At 34.2% G+C, this 18,737-nt stretch overlaps 1 protein-coding gene across 1 annotated transcript; it reads left to right on the top strand.

Annotated features, from left to right (window-relative positions):
* Window positions 1-246: 246 nt before the first annotated feature.
* LOC131048716 (uncharacterized) lies at window positions 247-944 on the top strand. Its single transcript, XM_057982783.2, has 3 exons — window positions 247-364; window positions 465-515; window positions 606-944. The coding sequence occupies exons 1-3, from the start codon at window positions 322-324 to the stop codon at window positions 758-760; spliced, it is 249 nt and encodes an 82-aa protein (XP_057838766.2). The 5' UTR covers window positions 247-321; the 3' UTR covers window positions 761-944.
* Window positions 945-18,737: the final 17,793 nt, after the last annotated feature.

Below are 18,737 nucleotides of genomic sequence, written 5' to 3' on the forward strand. Positions count from 1 at the left end.
TATGATAAAGCTCTCATACGTTGAATTTGGCAGTTCATAAGTCTGACTTTGGATAGGATTTGCAAATAGGACTCCCCATTTGACTGGTAACTCGATAGGTGTGAATAATAAAATAGGATTCCAACACAAAATATCATAGATTGTAGGCGATGGTTGGCATTTGTCAAAGCATATCCAAATTCTCAGTTGACATTCAAAGTAAAGATAAACATGAACTACTCTATATAATACTTGGGCTCTGCAATACCACCACACGACTTTGCCTCTCTTTGGAAGTTGGGCGACTGAGAAAGACATTTTAGTTTTGAAAGGAGGACACCAATGGCGCACACTAGAAATTTCCAGCAAATGTTGGGTCTTTCAGGTCTGGTATCTTATCATCCTTAACAACTAATATCTTTATTCAACGGTTCATTTTTCGTTCTAAGGTATATAAGTATTAAGAATAATTGTTATGTGGGCAGGGATGATATTTCTGGTTGCCCTAAGTTTGATGGCATGCTCCGCTCGGGAAGGTAATGTTTCTTCAATATGATATCTGTTGTTATGGTTATGTAATTCTGCCATATTTTGACATGTTTTGGGTGCTTGTGTTGAAATTACAGGTATGGCATGCCCACAATACTGCTTAGATGTGGCCTATACCACCTGCACCTCAACTGGGGACCAACATCTGCGCTCCTACTGCAATTGTTGTCTTGTGCCTAACAGTCACGACTGCACCCTGCATCTCACTGATGGCTCGCAGATGTCTTGTTGAAACAACCCTTCATACATAACAGAGATCATCTCTCTCTTATCTTAAATAAGATCCAACTTTGTTAAAAAGAACAAATAGTTTTCTGAGGACTGTTTGATTTGCTTCCTGTTTCTGCATCTGGATCAGATTGTGTATGTTTAAATTCACTCTCACTACTCGACTGTAATAAAATTAGGGAATGTTTCTCAAAACTAAATATGCATATAAGAAAAATTGGTATGGATGATAGTAGAGCAGAAGGTAAATAGTTTGGATAAAGTCTCGGGCAATCCATATCTAAACAGTCACACAAGGATGGTTGATTATCAGAGGCACATTTATCGCTTGGATAAGTTCAACCTAGGAATGCTTGACTTCTATGCTTAATTTTCATGTGATTCCACCGAAGCAAGTTTAGTTCTATTTTAATCCTAGTTGACTATATGCTAAATCTTCGTCTCATTCCACCGAACCAAGTTTGGCTTTAATGGTTTAATTCTATTTTATATTAAAAAATTATATATTTTAATAAATGTGTTAACATGTGTATAGTGAACATTTTAAAAAGTGGGCAGCATAAAATTGCAGTGATATAATAGTGGCCCCAAAAGAAAGGGGAAAAAGTGAATAGAGTGAAAGTCTAGGTTCTAAATGGAAATAGCTATCAAATTATCAAACAGTCATTAAAAATAAAAACAATGTCAAGTTACAAGAGCAACATATATCAAGGTTATCCCACCCACCTCTTTGCAAGTGTCCACCATTCATAAGTTCTCACTCATCATTAGCAATTATTTCATCCTCTTATAGATAAATCTCAACAAAGAGATAACGAGTTAGAGTTGAATGAATTTACTTTTAAAAAGGAGCCCACCCATGCTACTATGAGGATATGGAGGCATGATGTGGAGGTAAAGACCACCCACTTTAATGGGCAAAAGGTTGAAGATGAGGGATCCAACTAGAATATTGTCTCATAGGTAATGATGGAGGGTTTTCCTAGTAGCAATGTCAAGGACTCCTAGTGGTTGCACCTCTTATCCTAGTAGGGGGGATCTAATACAAGGCGGTGCAAGTGCCACTCTAGCCACTATGCATGAGGCATTCCCCCAATAGTCCAACAAAGTCAAGTGATGTTGAAGTTCTAGTAGAACATTGTTGCAATGAACTTGGATATGCATGAGCACATTATAGAGTATAGACAACTAACTCCTCCTTTGGGAGGGTAGTCCATGTAGAATCCAATAAGTTTTACTTGGCTAAATAACAATATTAACCCATGAAGAGATAGATCTCTCCCAAGACTTAAAGGAAAGTCATGATATACAAATTGGTGATATGTGACATGCACAACATGTTTTATATATCAATTTTCCTTTAATTCCTACTTTTTATGGTAATTCTTGAATCATAAAATTGGGAATTTCCCTTTAATTACCAATAAACTTAAACTAGCCTCCAAACCAAGTAAATGATAAGAATGAAGATGGCTAGACCAACATAGGCAACCACAAAAATGGTTGTTATGGGCCCAACAAAATCTCTTAATCTAATAATGGTAGACACGACAATGCTTTGGCTACACTTCATGACCATACAAGTATTTCAAAGGTGTTAGTAAACCTTAATACTCTAGAACTCCATTTTCTACAAGCGCTTATCCTGAACTTAGTTTCAATTACTTCATCGTTGAAGGGAGGCAAACATTCACATAGCCCTACTTAGGAGGTTGAGGAAAAGCAATTAATTGCTAAAGAGTAACAAATATATGCGGTGCTGTCCTGCACCACTCTGGCAATACACCACATATTTAAAAAAAAGTTTTTTTTTCCATTAAAAAATCCAAAACAATCAAGTGCGAAAATAATAAGAGTTTTTTTGCAAAAAATCATTTTTTTTTCTCTAATAAAATGACATTTTGGAGCGAGTGGGAAGATTATAAAGGGGCGAATATTTCTAATTTTATAAAGGGGCGAAGATTTTGAATTTTTTTTCGGAAGGCATCTACCCTTCCCAAGTATGTTATTTTAAATTATTTTTTCAATCATGCTTAATTTACAATATTAGATTTTTCTTAGAAATTAAATATTTTTTAGATTAAATTTAAAACTTTATTTTATTATTTGTTAATTGCGCTTCAATCATTTATTTTCAATTATGTTATCTTAAATTATTTTTTCAGTTATTGTTATTAAATCATGTTCATTGTACATTGCATAGTCAAATGTAGAATCCAAGTAAACTTAATTTCTTACTCTTTAGATCAATGCTCTTATTTCTTGAATGTTGTTTTTTTCATTTTCTAAATTTTAAAAATTGGAGTTTAAGACAAATGATCTAAATGGATGAAATTTACACATGTTTCATTTATTCAATTTAAAAAGTTTAAGAAAACAAAATTATTTATACATTTCATTAATCACATTTTGTTTGTTAAGAACAAGGAAAAGTAACTAGATATAACTTATTTACTATATGAGTAGATTAATTCTTATAAATTTGCATACTTAAAATCTAACTAAATATTGAATTTGTAAAATATATTTAAACACTTTAATGAAATCGAGTACATATATTCAACACTATTTAGTATTGAATTATATGATATTTTATTTCCTAATACTTGACTCAAATTCTCTATATATTAGCTAAGTGATTTCAAGCAATTAATGTTATTAAATCACATTCATATGTACATTGCATATAGTCAAATATATCTAATTGAAGTATACTTAATTTCTTACTTTTTATCAATGCTCTTAAATTTCTTGAGCCTTATTTTTTCATTTTCTAAATTATAAAAAATTGGACTTCAATTCAAATGATCTAAATGGATGAAATTTACACATATTAAGTTTAAGAATGCAAAATTATTTATACATTTCACTAATTACATTTTTTTTTGTTAAGAACTGAGGAAAAGTAACTAGATATATAACCTTTTTAGTTCAAAGCACTAAATTTTGAAGATCTGCATATTTGCATGTTGTTCAAAGCACGAAATTTTGAAGATCTAAATATTTTTTGCAATGGGGAATAAGAGGACTAGATCAAGGTTGTATGATCATAAAAGGGACAATAAAATGAAAGGTCATACAAAACGTAGTCAACAACAATTCATTGTTGTTCAAGAAACATCTACTCAGGTACGAGATGAAAAAAAAATCTGGTATGAAAAATTTGATGGAAACGAATGAAGATATTCTTTTTAATGAAATTCCATCTAAACATATGATACCTGAAAGCACATTAAAATTACATTGTAATAAATTGTGGGATGATTATTTTAAAAATAAGTCTATTATTGGAAGAGCACAATTATTTGCTAAGTTATTTAGGAAAAGGGAAATGAAACCTGTTTTGGAGTTGTTGGGTGTTGGTAATAAGAAAAGTTCTCCTGATACATTATTAAAAGAAATTATAATTGAAGATTTACAAGAAGTATTGAATTGTATTGACAACACAAGTCAAGGTGTTGATTTAAGTGTTGCACGTAGAGCATTGATGACTATGATTACTAGTAAGAAATTGACTCGTAGAAAGAAAGTTAATGCAACTTCTCAATTAATGTATGTATCTAGAAGAACTGTTCAAAGATACATTAGGAAGAGAAATATGTTGGATGAAAACATTGAAAAGAATTGGGTAAATATCTGTAGGGTTCCTAGAAAAGACAGAATTTCTGAAGATGTAAAAAGACAGGTCATTGATTATTGGACCAACCAATCTCGTGTTTCTTCCAATAGAAGGGACAATATACAGATGATAGATGAAGATGGTAAAAATATTACACATCCAAAACATTTCTTAAATACAACACAAAGTGAATTGTTTGATGCATTCAAGCAAGAATTTTCAGATGTAAAGATTTGCCAAAGGATGTTTGAGAGATTGCGTCCTTGCTTTGTACGCATAAATAAGGTACATGAAACTTCTTGTTGTCGAAATCATGTTGAATTTCATCTACACTTGCAATCATATAAGAAGTTCATGGCAACAATTAATCCAAATCTAGTCATTCCTATAAGTACAACACAATTTGTGAAGTCTATTTTATGTGATAAATTAGAAGATTCAGATGAGTTCAAAATACAATGTATAAAAGGTGAATGCAATGATTATAGATTTTTGAGTAAGTTTGTGTTGCAAACTAAGAATATTGATATTCATGCACTAGTTATATGGAAGAGATTTGAATATGAGACATACCAAAGTAAGTCAGGAACTAAATCCAAAAAAATTATGTTGAAACAGAGTGAATTGCCCTACATTCAGTTTATAGATAGATTTTGTAATATGATATATCCACATATCCAACATTGTCATGGTCTAAGATGACAGGCTAAACAGTTTCATGATTCAAAGAATTATTTTCCACCAGGTTGTATTCTTTCAATTGTAGATTTCTCCGAGAACTATACATTTAGTCCCCACATAGAAATTCAAAGTCAATATTATCATTCTAACCAAGTTGCAATATTTGTACAAGTTCTCTATAGACATGCACAATTTCATGTGGATGGTATAGAGAGTATTGAAAATGAACGCATTGTCATCAAGGAGGTTTATTTCTATATCAATGATGATACGTGTCATGATAGGAGCTATGTAGCACATTGTTTTGGAATGTTTTTTGAAGATATTAAAGATCATGGGATAGAATGTACACAACATTGGATTTGGTCAGATGGATGTGCCGATAAGTACATTAGATTTGAAATTGATTATTTAAGTTGATTTTATTCTTATATATGATTTGGTTGTATATAACAAGTCAAAAGTTTATATATATATATATATATATATATATATATATATATATATATATATATATATATATATATATTATTCATGTCAGGGTAATTTAAGTCTACAAAAGCTTTTAACTGGTTATCCCTACAACATGCTTGACGTAGCATAAAGTCTTTGTGGAAATTCTTTGAGAGTGGACATGGAAAAGGAGAGCATGATATTGATGGAGCAAGAGCATGTGTGAAGCGTGCACTTCGCCAACATGAACTTGCAGGTAAATTCTCTTCATATTTGTGTATAGATTTAATTCTCTTCATATTTGTGTACAGTTTTAATTCTCTTCATAGATTAATGTGTGTGTGTGTGTGTGTGTGTGTGTGTGTGTGTGTGTGTGTGTGTGTGTGTGTGTGTGTGTGTGTACATGGGTTGTCCAATTTTCTAAAGCGGGAGCTTCTGTATAGGTAACACCATACGTAATTCTAATGATATTATTGAATGGTGCAAAAATTGTTTTGTTGGTCGTGATACAACTTACAACAAGCGTTATTTATGGGAAGTTAAAGGTACACACACACACACACACACACACACATACATATACATAAACATTCAAGTGTTCTTGAATTATTTTTAAAATTTGTGTGTATATATATATATATACATGCATGTGTGAAATGAACTAAAATTGATTAAATAATTTGTATTATCATATATTGATCAATCAAAACCTTATAATTGTCAATCAATTAATGGTATTAGAAGTTTTCATCAAGTCATGACTACAGGATTTAACAAGCCTCGTGTTATTCTTGCAAGAGGAAAATCATGCTTTTGTGTTGATTGCATTGAGAACAACACAGATACTCATTGTCAAAATATTGCTAATGGATATGTTTTGCAATGGGAAATGAAAGAATTTTACACAATGCCTCCTTACGAAGATAGTGACATTATTGATATTCATGATCCTCTATATTCAACTGATTATGAACGTGTTTTTGATTTAGTTGTTACAAGTGCGTGCATGCATATTTTGTAAATTATATATGTACATGTACAAATTTTTATGTTCAAAATTAATTTAAAAATGTATAATGAACTAATATTGCTTGAAATATATATACATGTGGTCTATTTTCACACGTGATATTTTTGTAGTGATTGTTGATCCTGACAATACTGAAAGTGTAGATTATTATCTACTGAGATGCACACAACCAAAATGCAAGTTATTGGAATCAATCAATACTGATGATGATGAGCAACAATATCCCATTGGTTCAGTTGTTGTTGAAGACACCTATTATCAACAAATAAAGATAGATACAAATGGTGTAACATTCATTGATTATATGCTTGGCCAAAAAGTTCTACACTACAGTCACTTAGTAATAGCGACAAGATTGCAGTTGGAGACATTGCCAAAAAGAGGACGTGGCAACTAGAAGTGGAGGTTGCCTATTGAAGATCATAAAAAAAAATTAGAAATTATAAAAGATAGGGAGGATCCAAATTATATGTACCAGGAGCTTTAAGTTCACTTGTCATGTTTGAAAAAGTAAATTATATTAGATAGGTCTTATTTTGATAAACCCATATATATTTAGATATTTCTAGGCATGTGTAGCAATTTGGATAACTTGAGGAAATTTGGTTTTGTTGATGCATTTATTTTACGTTTTATACATTGATTTTACATGTTTTATTCTTAAATTAAATATTTTGTGTCTATGCATTGAACATGTATACATATTGATTTTAATTTTTAATTTTATTTATGTGTATGGATTCATTTCATTGCATGTTGTCTTAAGGGGTCATTTAAACACATGTATGGATTCATTTATATTTGTACACACGCATGGATTCATTTTATTCATCTATGTATTCATTTAATTTATATTTGTATAGTTTCATTAAATTATGTTGTATATATAGTTACGCATGTATATATAGTTACACATGTAGCTTGAATTTTCAATGTGTGAATCACCTATTAAATCATCTTTAAATGCATGTATACATGTATTGATTCATTTATTTTTTATGCATGATCCAAGAGTTTGTTTTATTCATCTATGTATTCATTTAATTTATATTTACACATGTATGGTTTCATTTAATTATTTTGTATGGATTCATTTAATTATATTGTTGTAAGGTGTTTTAAGTGGTCTTAAGGGGATTTAAGGGGATATTTGCGTCATGGATATAAGTTCATTAAATTTAAATATATAGATATAAGTTCATTAAATTTTTGAAGTAAGTTCATTAAACATACATAAACACTTATCTAAAATGAACAACTAAATTAAATTTTAACAACTAAATTTGTATGCGTAAGGGGATTGAAGGGAATTGAACTAAAATGGACAACTAATTATGTTGTCTTAAGGTGTTTTAAGTGGTCTTAAGGGGATTTAAGGGGATATTTGCATCATTTCAATTGTTTTATATTTTTACACATGCATGGATTCATTTTATTCATCTATGTACATTCATTTAATTTATCTTTACACATATATTGTTTCATTTAATTATGTTGTTTTGATTCATCTAATTATGTTGTGCTAAGGTGTTTTAAGTGGTCTTAAGGGGATTTAAGGGGATATTTCCGTCATGGATATAAGTTCGTTAAATTTAAATACATAGATATAAGTTCATTACATTTTTTAAGTAAGTTCATTAAACGTGTACATAAACACTTAACTAAAATGAACAACTAAATTAAATTTTAACAACTAAATTTGTTTAACAATGAACAACTAAATTATACATAAACACGTAACTTTCACATACACATACAATTAACTAGAACACTTAACTAAATTCAAATGACTTGGAGATTCTATCATTTAAACACTTAACTTTCAAAAAACATTATATATATATATATATATATATATATATATATATATATATATATATATATATATATATATATATATATATATATATATATATAAACGTCCAAAGTAGCATGAATGTAGATCTATCTAACACATACACATATATGTCTATCTATCGCATGTACACATGTATTAAATGTCTAATACACATACACACATGAAATATGGAAAATAAATATCTAGTACACATATGCATATGAAATGTGTACAGTACACATGTATGAGATGTCTAGCACACATGTAAAAATATGAAATGTCTAGAAAATGTATGCACATGCACACACACACACACACACACACACACACACACACACACACACACACATATATATATATATATAAACAATGGGTCACTCGGGGCCCTGTCCTGAACCATGTCCCGATCCATGTGCTTGCAATAGAGTATGCACGCATAAAATCATACATTAAACATTTAATTCATGTACTAGATTATTATTTTTTAAGTAACATATATTAAGAGAATTTGCATGTAGACAAACATACCTCTAAGAATCTCTAACATCGCCACCATGTGCATGTAGGATTCTAGGACGTCTATGTGACGAGGAGCTCAACCTGCGTGATAGTGGTGCATCCTACAATGTTGAAATTTTGTTAGATATGCATACACATATATTTATAACTTGGAACCTAACCCTTTAAATATAGAACTTAAATATTTAAAAGAAACAATTAATTTAAATTTATAATGTATACCTATGTCTCCTGATGAATAGGGTCGGTGGCAATGTGCAAATCCTCAAACATTGCCCCATGCGCCTGCAATAGAGTATGCACGCATAAACTCATATATTAAAAACATTTAATTTGACTCCTAGAGTGAATTTTTTTAAGTAACATATATTAAGAGCATATGTGTAGACAAACATACCTCTGAAGGGTCTCTAACATCACCACCATATGCATGCAGGATTCTAGGACATCTATGTGACGAAGAGCCCAACCTGCATAATAGTGGTGCATCCTACAATGTTAAATTTTTGTTAGATATACATACACATATATTTATAACTTGGAACCTAACCCTTTAAATATAGAACTTAAATATTTAAGATTGAATTGATTTAAAGTTATAATATATACCTGTGTCTCCTAATGAACAAGGTTGATGGAAATGTGCAAATCCTCAAACATCGCCCCCTGTGCCTGCAATGTAAATTACACATGAACTCACATGTACATTATTTAAACATTCATTATTAAGTTTTATATATATATATGATCAAATCGAATCTACTTGAACATGTACATGTATGTGGTTGTAGATAAACATACCTCGGGGTCTCTAACACCTCCATCGCGCGCATGCTGGACTCTAGAATGTTTGCAGGATGAATGGCTCATCTTGCGCAATGCTCGCTCATCCTAGACAACGCACACATTTTGTTCGATATATATATAATTTAAATCACTTGAAATTATTTAATCAACACCTAGATATCCGTTTAAATAGAACTTTAAAAAAAAAAAAAAAAAGAATTAAACTTTATATATACCTATGTCTTCTTATGAACAACTGGGTTAGTGGCAGCATCCAAATCTCCATACATCGATCCTAATGTGATACCCTATATAGTTCAAAAAATACAATCCAATATATATAATTAATTTAATCTATGCAGTTCGTGTGTACAATCAAGTAGCTATATAAAATTTCTAAATTAAAATTAGTAAATTATATATTATAATTCATACCTCTCTTGCAGCATGTTAGGCTCATTTGATCCTATTGATGTTTGAATCATGCAAGGAGCCCACTGCAACATGATCCCCCTCACTATCTGGCTCCCTAAGCAAAGTAGTGAACATCCCCAAAAATCTAGTACCAGGTACTGTGGCTTGATCAACTAATGTATAAACAGGAGGAGGAGGTGTATCTTGACCAATTGTTTTATGTTAGGGCGGGGCAGTAGGATGTGCAGCAGCAGTAGGCTGAGAATCTGTATGCTCACAACCACGGTTAGAAGCACCCGGTATACCAAGTACATGCCTAACAAATGATGGGGCATCCTCTAGTGGGATCCCATGCTCCATAGCAATGACATGATATGAATCCAAGAGATCACTGGATAAGCATACACTCATCTGTTGTAAAGGATCTATGTCATGCATGCATGCAGCATCCATTGGCAATGGTATGTCTACTCGAACATATGGATCATCACTCGTTGATGCATCATGAATGCTAGTATGAGAGCGCAATAAATATCTACCCACCCAATCTGATGTTATCTCATCCACTTGGGTGGCTATAGTAGCAATAATAAAAAAGATGGATTGTTGAGTGTCATCTGGTACACTATCTACAGCATGTGCTAGGTCCGCACTCTTGGGAAGAACCACAAGGTTTGGACCAATCAATGCCCGTTTATTAACGGGCGCGGGTGCACTTGGTCGTCTAAACTTATCTGAAAATATGTCCTTCCCTTTCCCAACATGTTTCGGAAAATCGGTGTAATCAACATCATCCAACAAATGAAACTCTGCAAACAATTGTTTGCAGAAATAAAGGGGCAACTCATCCTTTTGGGGCCACCTATGAGGTGTGGCTAACCATCTAGGATAGATAAAAGGTGCTACTAGTGCATCCATGCACCTGGTAGGCATATAACCCTTCACCCTACCAAAGGCCTGATAATTAGGAAACATGGTTTTCACATCAGCTGTGGAAACCCTATCATTCAATGTGTCCCATTTCACTGTACCATGTACACTGCGTGAAAGGGATCTATAGAATTCCTCTACATTGACCTCATCATATGGATTATAATTTTCAACAAGGTCAATCATATGAAGTAGCTCCTGTCTAATAATCTCACCCCCTTGTTTATTTGTTTGATCACGCATGTTTCCCAATGTGATATTTAAATGATTTAATGCACATTGGAGTGCCTATGTTGCCTGATTGTAGAGTTGTTGTCTCTCTTGTGGAGTTGTGGCAGACCTATGTGACTTCTACTCACTCCCACGAGGATGAACACTAGGCTCAGAACTACTAGTGTTATGTGATCCAGGCTCATTAGACATGATGTGAGTGGGTAATGTGGATATGTGTGTGTGTGTGTGTGTATATATATATATATATATATATATATATATATATATAGACACACACACACATGTGCATGTATGTAGTACACATTAAACAATAATTAAAAAAGTATACATACATTTAAATCATTTTAAACATATTTAAACATGTAAATTAAAAAAAATAGATATACAAAAAAGAGATTTAAACGTCATAAATGTATACAAGTTAAAATTTTCTAGATAAAAAGATAAATTTCTAGATCTATGCACAAAAGAAATTCAAACAACTATAGAAATTTAAACAACTATAAATTTAATTATAAATTTTAATATATGTCTAATTTACAATTACATATATTTGCATATACAATAATTAATTTGAAAATTAGTCAAATTAAGACAAATTAAGTCAAATTAATTTACAATTAGTCAAATTAAGTCAAATTAAGTCAAATTAATTTACAATTTCATATACAATTTAATTAATTTCAACATATGTTTGTTGTGGTCCTGATAGATCCTAAGGGATGCAGATGTGTCGTAAGTGGCCTTGTGTGGTCCTAAGGGGTCACCCATGTGTTAGAACACATGCGTGGCCCCTTAGGATCACATAAGACCCCTTTCGACACCATTTGGTCTTATGTGGTCCTAATAGGTCCTAAGGGGTGCACATGTGTCGTAAGGGGCCTTGTGTGGTCCTAAGGGTCACCCATGTGTTAAAACACGTGTGACCCCTTAGGACCACATAAGACCCCTTTCGACACCATTTGGTCTTATGTGGTCCTAATAGGTCTTAAGGGGTGCACATGTGTCGTAAGGGGCCTTGTGTGGTCCTAAGGGGTCACACATGTGTTAGGACAACATAAGACCCCTTTCGACACCATTTGGTCTTATGTGGTCCTAATAGGTCCTAAGGGGTGCACATGTGTCGTAAGGGGTCTTGTGTGGTCCTAAGGGGTCACCCATGTGTTAGAACACATGTGTGACCCCTTAGGATCACATAAGACCCTTTCGACACCATTTGGTCTTATGTGGTCCTAATAGGTCCTAAGGGATGCAGATGTGTTGTAAGGGGCCTTGTGTGGTCCTAAAGGGTCACCCATGTGTTAGAACACATGTGTGACCCCTTAGGACCACATAAGACCCCTTGCGACACCATTTGGTCTTATGTGGTCCTAATAGGTCCTAAGGGGTGCACATGTGTCATAAGGGGCCTTGTGTGGTCCTAAGGGGTCACCCATGTGTTAGAACACATGTGTGACCCCTTAGGACCACATAAGACCCCTTGCGACACTGTTTGGTCTTATGTGGTCCTAAGGTGCACGTGTCGTAAGGGGCCTTGTGTGGTCCTTGGGGTCACCCATGTGTTAGAACACATGCGTGACCCCTTAGGACCACATAAGACCCCTTGTGACACCATTTGGTCTTATGTGGTCCTAATAGGTCCTAAGGGGTGCACATGTGTCATAAAGGGCCTGTGTGGTCCTAAGGGGTCACCCATGTGTTAGAACACATGCGTGGCCCCTTAGGATCACATAAGACCCCTTTCGACACCATTTGGTCTTATGTGGTCCTAATAGGTCTTAAGGGGTGTGCATGTGTTGTAAGGGGCCTTGTGTGGTCCTAAGGGGTCACCCATGTGTTAGAACACATGCATGACCCCTTAGGACCACATAAGACCCCTTGCGATACCATTTGGTCTTATGCGGTCCTAATAGGTCCTAAGGGGTGCACATGTGTCGTAAGGGGCCTTGTGTGATCCTAAGGGTCACCCATGTGTTAAAACACATGTGTGACCCCTTAGGACCACATAAGACCCCTTTCGACACCATTTGGTCTTATGTGGTCCTAATAGGTCCTAAGGGGTGCATATGTGTCATAAGGGACCTTGTGTGGTCCTAAGGGGTCATATAAAATAATTATATATACCTTAGGATGTATACATACAAATACATACATACACCTCAGGACATGCTATTAGGGGTCGTGTGTGGTCCTAAGGGGTCACACACATGTTCACACATGTGTGACCCCTCAAGACCACACACGACCCCTGATAGCATGTCCTGAGGTGTATGTATGTCCTAAGACGTGTATAATTTTTTTATGTGTATTTATGTATGTATGTGTATGTACATGTATGTGTGTATGTATGTATGTAGACCTATGTATGTGTGTTTATGTATGTATGTGTATGTCCTAAGGTGTACATATAATTATTTTATATGTATGTATATGTATGTAGGTAGGTAGGTAGGTAGGTATGTATGTGTGTGTATGTTTGTATGTAGGTTTGTATGTATGTGTATGTATGTATGTAGGTATGTATGTGTATGTACGTATGTAGGTTTGTATGTATGTGTATGTATGTGTGTAGGTATGTATGTATGTGTATGTTTGTGTATGTATTTGTATGTATGTGTGTATTTATGTACATGTATGTATTTATTTTCTAATATTCTAAACTAATATGATAGAATAAATACAAAAAATATAAATATATTGTTTTAAAACTATTTTTAAAAACTTAAAAAAAACTAATTTGCTATCAAAAAAATAATTTTCTATTAAAAACTATTTAAAAAAAAAACAATATAAATTAATATGATAAAATAAATACATTTAAAAAAAAAATTTAAAAAGGTACTTACCACTGAAACCCTTTCGGTCAGATCTCTGGGAATTTTTGCGCCCTCTTTCGCAACTCCAAGCCGCTCAATGCAAAATGAGGGGCTTGGGCAGATTTCGGCTCTTATATAGGGCAAGGGTGTTCCAGTCGGAACCCTTCCAGCCAGAATTTCCGGCCGGAACCCTTCCGGCTAGAAACACCTTGCCACGCGAGCATTACGTGGCTGCCAAATCGGTTCGACCGGAAGTGTTTTCGGTCGGAATAGGCATTGTTAGCCTGAAGTGCAACACAAATCCGTACGATCACCTAGTAACTCTGCAGGGTCCTCCCCACCTGATTTTTCTTTGAATGTTCCTAATGACAGTGTTGCCTAGATGGTTGTTTGTCGTAGGCGGAAGGGAAAATATGTCCCCCTTTCCCAACCCCCCTTCGTCAAGTTTTGGGTGTTTCTCCCCACTCTTGAGATGTGTTGGGTTGTTGCAAGTTTGACAATTTGTTTAGCATGTCTACCTTTATTTGTTTGGGGTTTGTACCCTTTCTTGGTTTGTTTGTCGTTCGCGCCCTAGTTAACGCTGCTTTTTTAATCAAAAATAAATATAGTTTGGAGCTTTTTCTCATCGAAACTGAAACCGATTTGTATTGAACAATAAAAAAGTTATTTGCATCACAAAAGGTTGGACTCCAAGGTGTCCTTAGACCCTCTTTCTTCATGAACTACATCTCATGAAATCTTAGGGATTTAATGAACCTAAACCACAAATTCATTTTGTTGGATTTTCAATTGAGATTTACCTCATAGACATTCTTTGTCTTCAAGAGAGAAAAGTTATTGGGTTTCTATCATCAACTATGTTGTGTCATGTAGACAAAAGAAAATTATTTTTGTAGTAATCATGAGCAATTTCAAGGTAGCATGGTAACTCTTGTTGATGCCAAATGACAATTCCACTATGTTAGCCATGGCTATTACCTATCTAACAAAGTCTTACTTTTCAACATAGGTAATAAAGCCTTGGCTCTGTCAATATTTATGCATCAAATGACGCAATGAAAAAGATGTTATTATGGTGATGGCTTGTAGTTGAACTATTATCAACCCACTAGGTCTACAATGGCAATTTTAATATGGTTGAGGTGGACTACAATAAAGAAAGCAACTAACTCATGAGATGGTAATTTTCCATGTGCAATAAATTGGGCCTAATGACCTCAATCTTGGTTACAAAAATAATTATGTGGTTTATATGTAGTGATTCTGAAGAGTAATGAAGTGGATTGATCATTCTACGGTGTTGGTGTTGTAGACACCTAAAATTGTCATGTCTAATTAAATAAATATTTTATTTATTTAATTATCTAAGCCTAATTCTTCTGTTAATTAAATAAATCAATTAATTCATTTATCCTCTTCTGGCCTTATTTCTCATTTAAATAAATACATTTATTTATTTAAATTATCATTTTCCTAAATTAAATAAATATTTTATTTATTTAATTGATCCCACTTCTTCTATTAATTAAATAAATCTTTATTTATTTAATTAATTCATTAACCTTTTCCACCTATGACACATGTCATCCATCTTTTAATTCCTACACTACCTACCCCTCTCATTATTTTATTATTTCCTTTACCTACCCTCTAATCATAGCCGACCTCTTTTACACCTCTCAATCTTATCCCTCCATTTCATATAGTGTCTTCTATATAAGGAGATGCTTCCTTCATTATCAAACCCTAACTGGCTAATCAATTTATGCACTTGACTACACTACGCTTTTCATATGAGATCCTACTTGCAACCACATTTCTGTTCTTTGTTGAGCTCTTGTGCACATATAAAATCTGAGAGCAAATATATCAAGCAAGTTCAATGGAGATTCAAACCCTATTGGACATGTGATGGTATAATCTTTGTGATTTCATTTGATTTGCATTGTTTTAGGTAATCTTCATATGTTATGGTGGATCTTTGTTGTTGTTAGCCTAGGGTTTTGTGGTTGAATTCATTTAGTCTTTCAACATTGTTGTTATCCATTTTCACCATATACATTTTGGCACGCCCGGTGGGACGCTTGTCCCTTTTGCATTTAACATCCTTGTTGCAGATTTTGTGTTTTGAAGTTGCAGATCTGATATTTCTGACAACATTTTGATATTTTCGTGTCTGCGCACTTTCAGATCATGTTTTTTATTTTCTGTCGCATCTGTGACATCTGGAACCGCGTCTGCGCCCACGACAATATTTTATTTTGCAAATTTAGGGAATTGCGTATGTGTTCCCTAGGCGCGTATGTGAGGTCTTCAGTCGCGTCTACGTTAGGGAGTCTCGTTTGCGTTCGGGAGTCGCGTTCGTGTCGGATCTAGGCACGTCTGTGTGTTCTTACAGCGTCTGTGTCTGGGGTAACCACATCTGTGTTCTGTTGTGGCATTTTTTAGTTTCTTTGATTCGATTTTTGGTCATTTAAGTTTCAGATCTGGTTTATTTTGAGCTAACATTTTCAGATCTGGCTAACAAAATTGGTGCAGTTTGTCTTGAAAGCAAAAATTGTTTTGTCGAAGGCCCCTATTTTCACAAAGTCTTTTGGGTTTAAAATTTACCTAACTTGTGTGCTTGCAGGAAGGGGTGATTATTTCAAACAATCCAAACTACTAACAAATCTTTGTTGTAGGACCTTGGCAAGGGTTTTTTGGATTTTTATTGTGTGCCTTGTTTTCATAGACTAACAAACACTTCAATTGGTGCACTAAAATTGAACCATTGTCTTTTGTGTTTTGAGCAATAGGCTCTTTTTGTTTAATCTTTAGAGGGCCTGTCTCCCCATGTGGTCATTAGGACTATTAGTGAGGAGAGAACGACCCAAGTGGTAGCAAAAGAAAAGCCATCTTCTTCCAAACCACTCTAAATAACTGTATTCATGGTGAAAACTATGAATAATGTGTGCTGATTAGTTCATACCGACACTATGTCTCCCCATAAACCATTTGGATCAAATTTATTTGATCATTTGTAGGGCATAACCCCTACTGGCTAGGAGCCTTCTGTATTTACAGAGCTGAAAGTGCTGCATGTATGGCCACGCAAGCGGATGCCCTTACTAGTACCTTTTTGTTTTAGAAGCCCAAATCCTTCTAGTTGTTGGGGCAAGAGGTCGGACCTCTGGTAGCGGCCCACACACATACGGTTATTAGTAGAGATACAAAGTTCGCCACAAGGAGTTTTTGTGGGGACTGATGCTTGGTTGCCCCGAGAAGCGAGTGCCGAGGGTGGAGCCAGTGGGGTCAAGCATCTAAGTATCCGCTTTGAATAGCGTAGCCTCGGGGGTAAAACCCCATGTGGGATCAACAACTATTGTCTTGGACAGCCATAAGAATTGTGCTTGTCTTATTTTGAACATTCAAACATTCAAGACCAAACAGCAAAACATTGTGTCTTTTGTGTCTTCAAGTGTATGCAAAACAATTTTACATCAAACAACACACTTTTCTTTGAGTCGTTTTTGTCTAGACACTTGCAAACATTGAGTCCTCATCAACACTGTGTCATCTTGTCACGAAAAAAAAAAAAACAGTCAAACATTCAGATTTGGTCACAACAAAAACTTCACAGATAGGAAAAATTGCACAAAGTTTGCAGAAGCGCGTCTATGTCTGACATAATAGCGTATGTGTCATATAACCGCGTCTGTGAAGGGCAAAAACGCGTTTGTGTTCTCAGAATCAATATTGCATTTACAAAATCTCAGACTCACGTCTGTATTAAACAAAACCACGTCTGTATCAAAAAATCGCATATGTGCAGTATACAGACACATCTGTGTTCAGAATTGAAAAAAAAAAAAAAAAAACTTTTACAATCCAGTAAACAAACATAGTCAGTTTCGTACTTATTGAGCTTCCTAGGTTATCTCTTCAGGTTTTCATCTAGCATTCAACCTGTCTTTGGGTCTCACAAAGTTCATCATTGTTTTACACCTTACATTACATTCCCATTTGTCTAAACTTGAGTCAAAAGGTCACTTGCTTGTCCTCATCATACTTTGCCAACACACTACATACAACAACATTTTGCTAAATGGTCCCTCACCAAGGTCTATCACCTTTGGGTCTCATTTGGTCTTACTTAGAGTCAAGGTCAACTTACCTCATCAAGAGAAACTATCCTCTCTTTGGAAGCCACACCTACTCTACTACATACATACTTGGTCTTACACTTTGGACATTGCAAGTACACTTCAAATTCATTTACATTTCATCCAACTCATGGTCTTCCATACTCTTTGCCATTTTCATCTAGTCTCACACATCTTGGTCAATACCTAGTTCATGGTTGAAACTCGTTCCCAAAAATCTAGGAGAGAAGCTAAAGAGGCTCAAGAGTCCGCAAACATGAGTTCCTATGAGTACGACAATGATATCTTTTTCAATTCTAATCATACTACATTACTGACATGGATGCTTATAGAAATATTCCAAATGTTGAAAACATGGACACTACAAACAACAATGATACACACAATGACAATATGGACAACTTTTCTGTACATTCAGCAGAAGTGGAAGACACCATTATGAATCCTCGTTTTAATCGATTGGTTGAGGAAATAATGAGGACAGATAGACAATACTTCCTACAAGTGATGGCACAAAGTG

Source organism: Cryptomeria japonica, chromosome 3, assembly GCF_030272615.1.
Source record: "Cryptomeria japonica chromosome 3, Sugi_1.0, whole genome shotgun sequence".
Taxonomy (NCBI): domain Eukaryota; kingdom Viridiplantae; phylum Streptophyta; class Pinopsida; order Cupressales; family Cupressaceae; genus Cryptomeria; species Cryptomeria japonica.

Excerpts from the sequence above, each read along its gene's own strand:
- LOC131048716 (XM_057982783.2), top strand. The coding sequence starts at position 322 with ATGGCGCACACTAGAAATTTCCAGCAAATGTTGGGTCTTTCAG. Across the intron at positions 365-464 it reads GCAAATGTTGGGTCTTTCAG|GGATGATATTTCTGGTTGCC; the intron begins GTCTGGTATCTT and ends TTATGTGGGCAG. Across the intron at positions 516-605 it reads GGCATGCTCCGCTCGGGAAG|GTATGGCATGCCCACAATAC; the intron begins GTAATGTTTCTT and ends TTGAAATTACAG.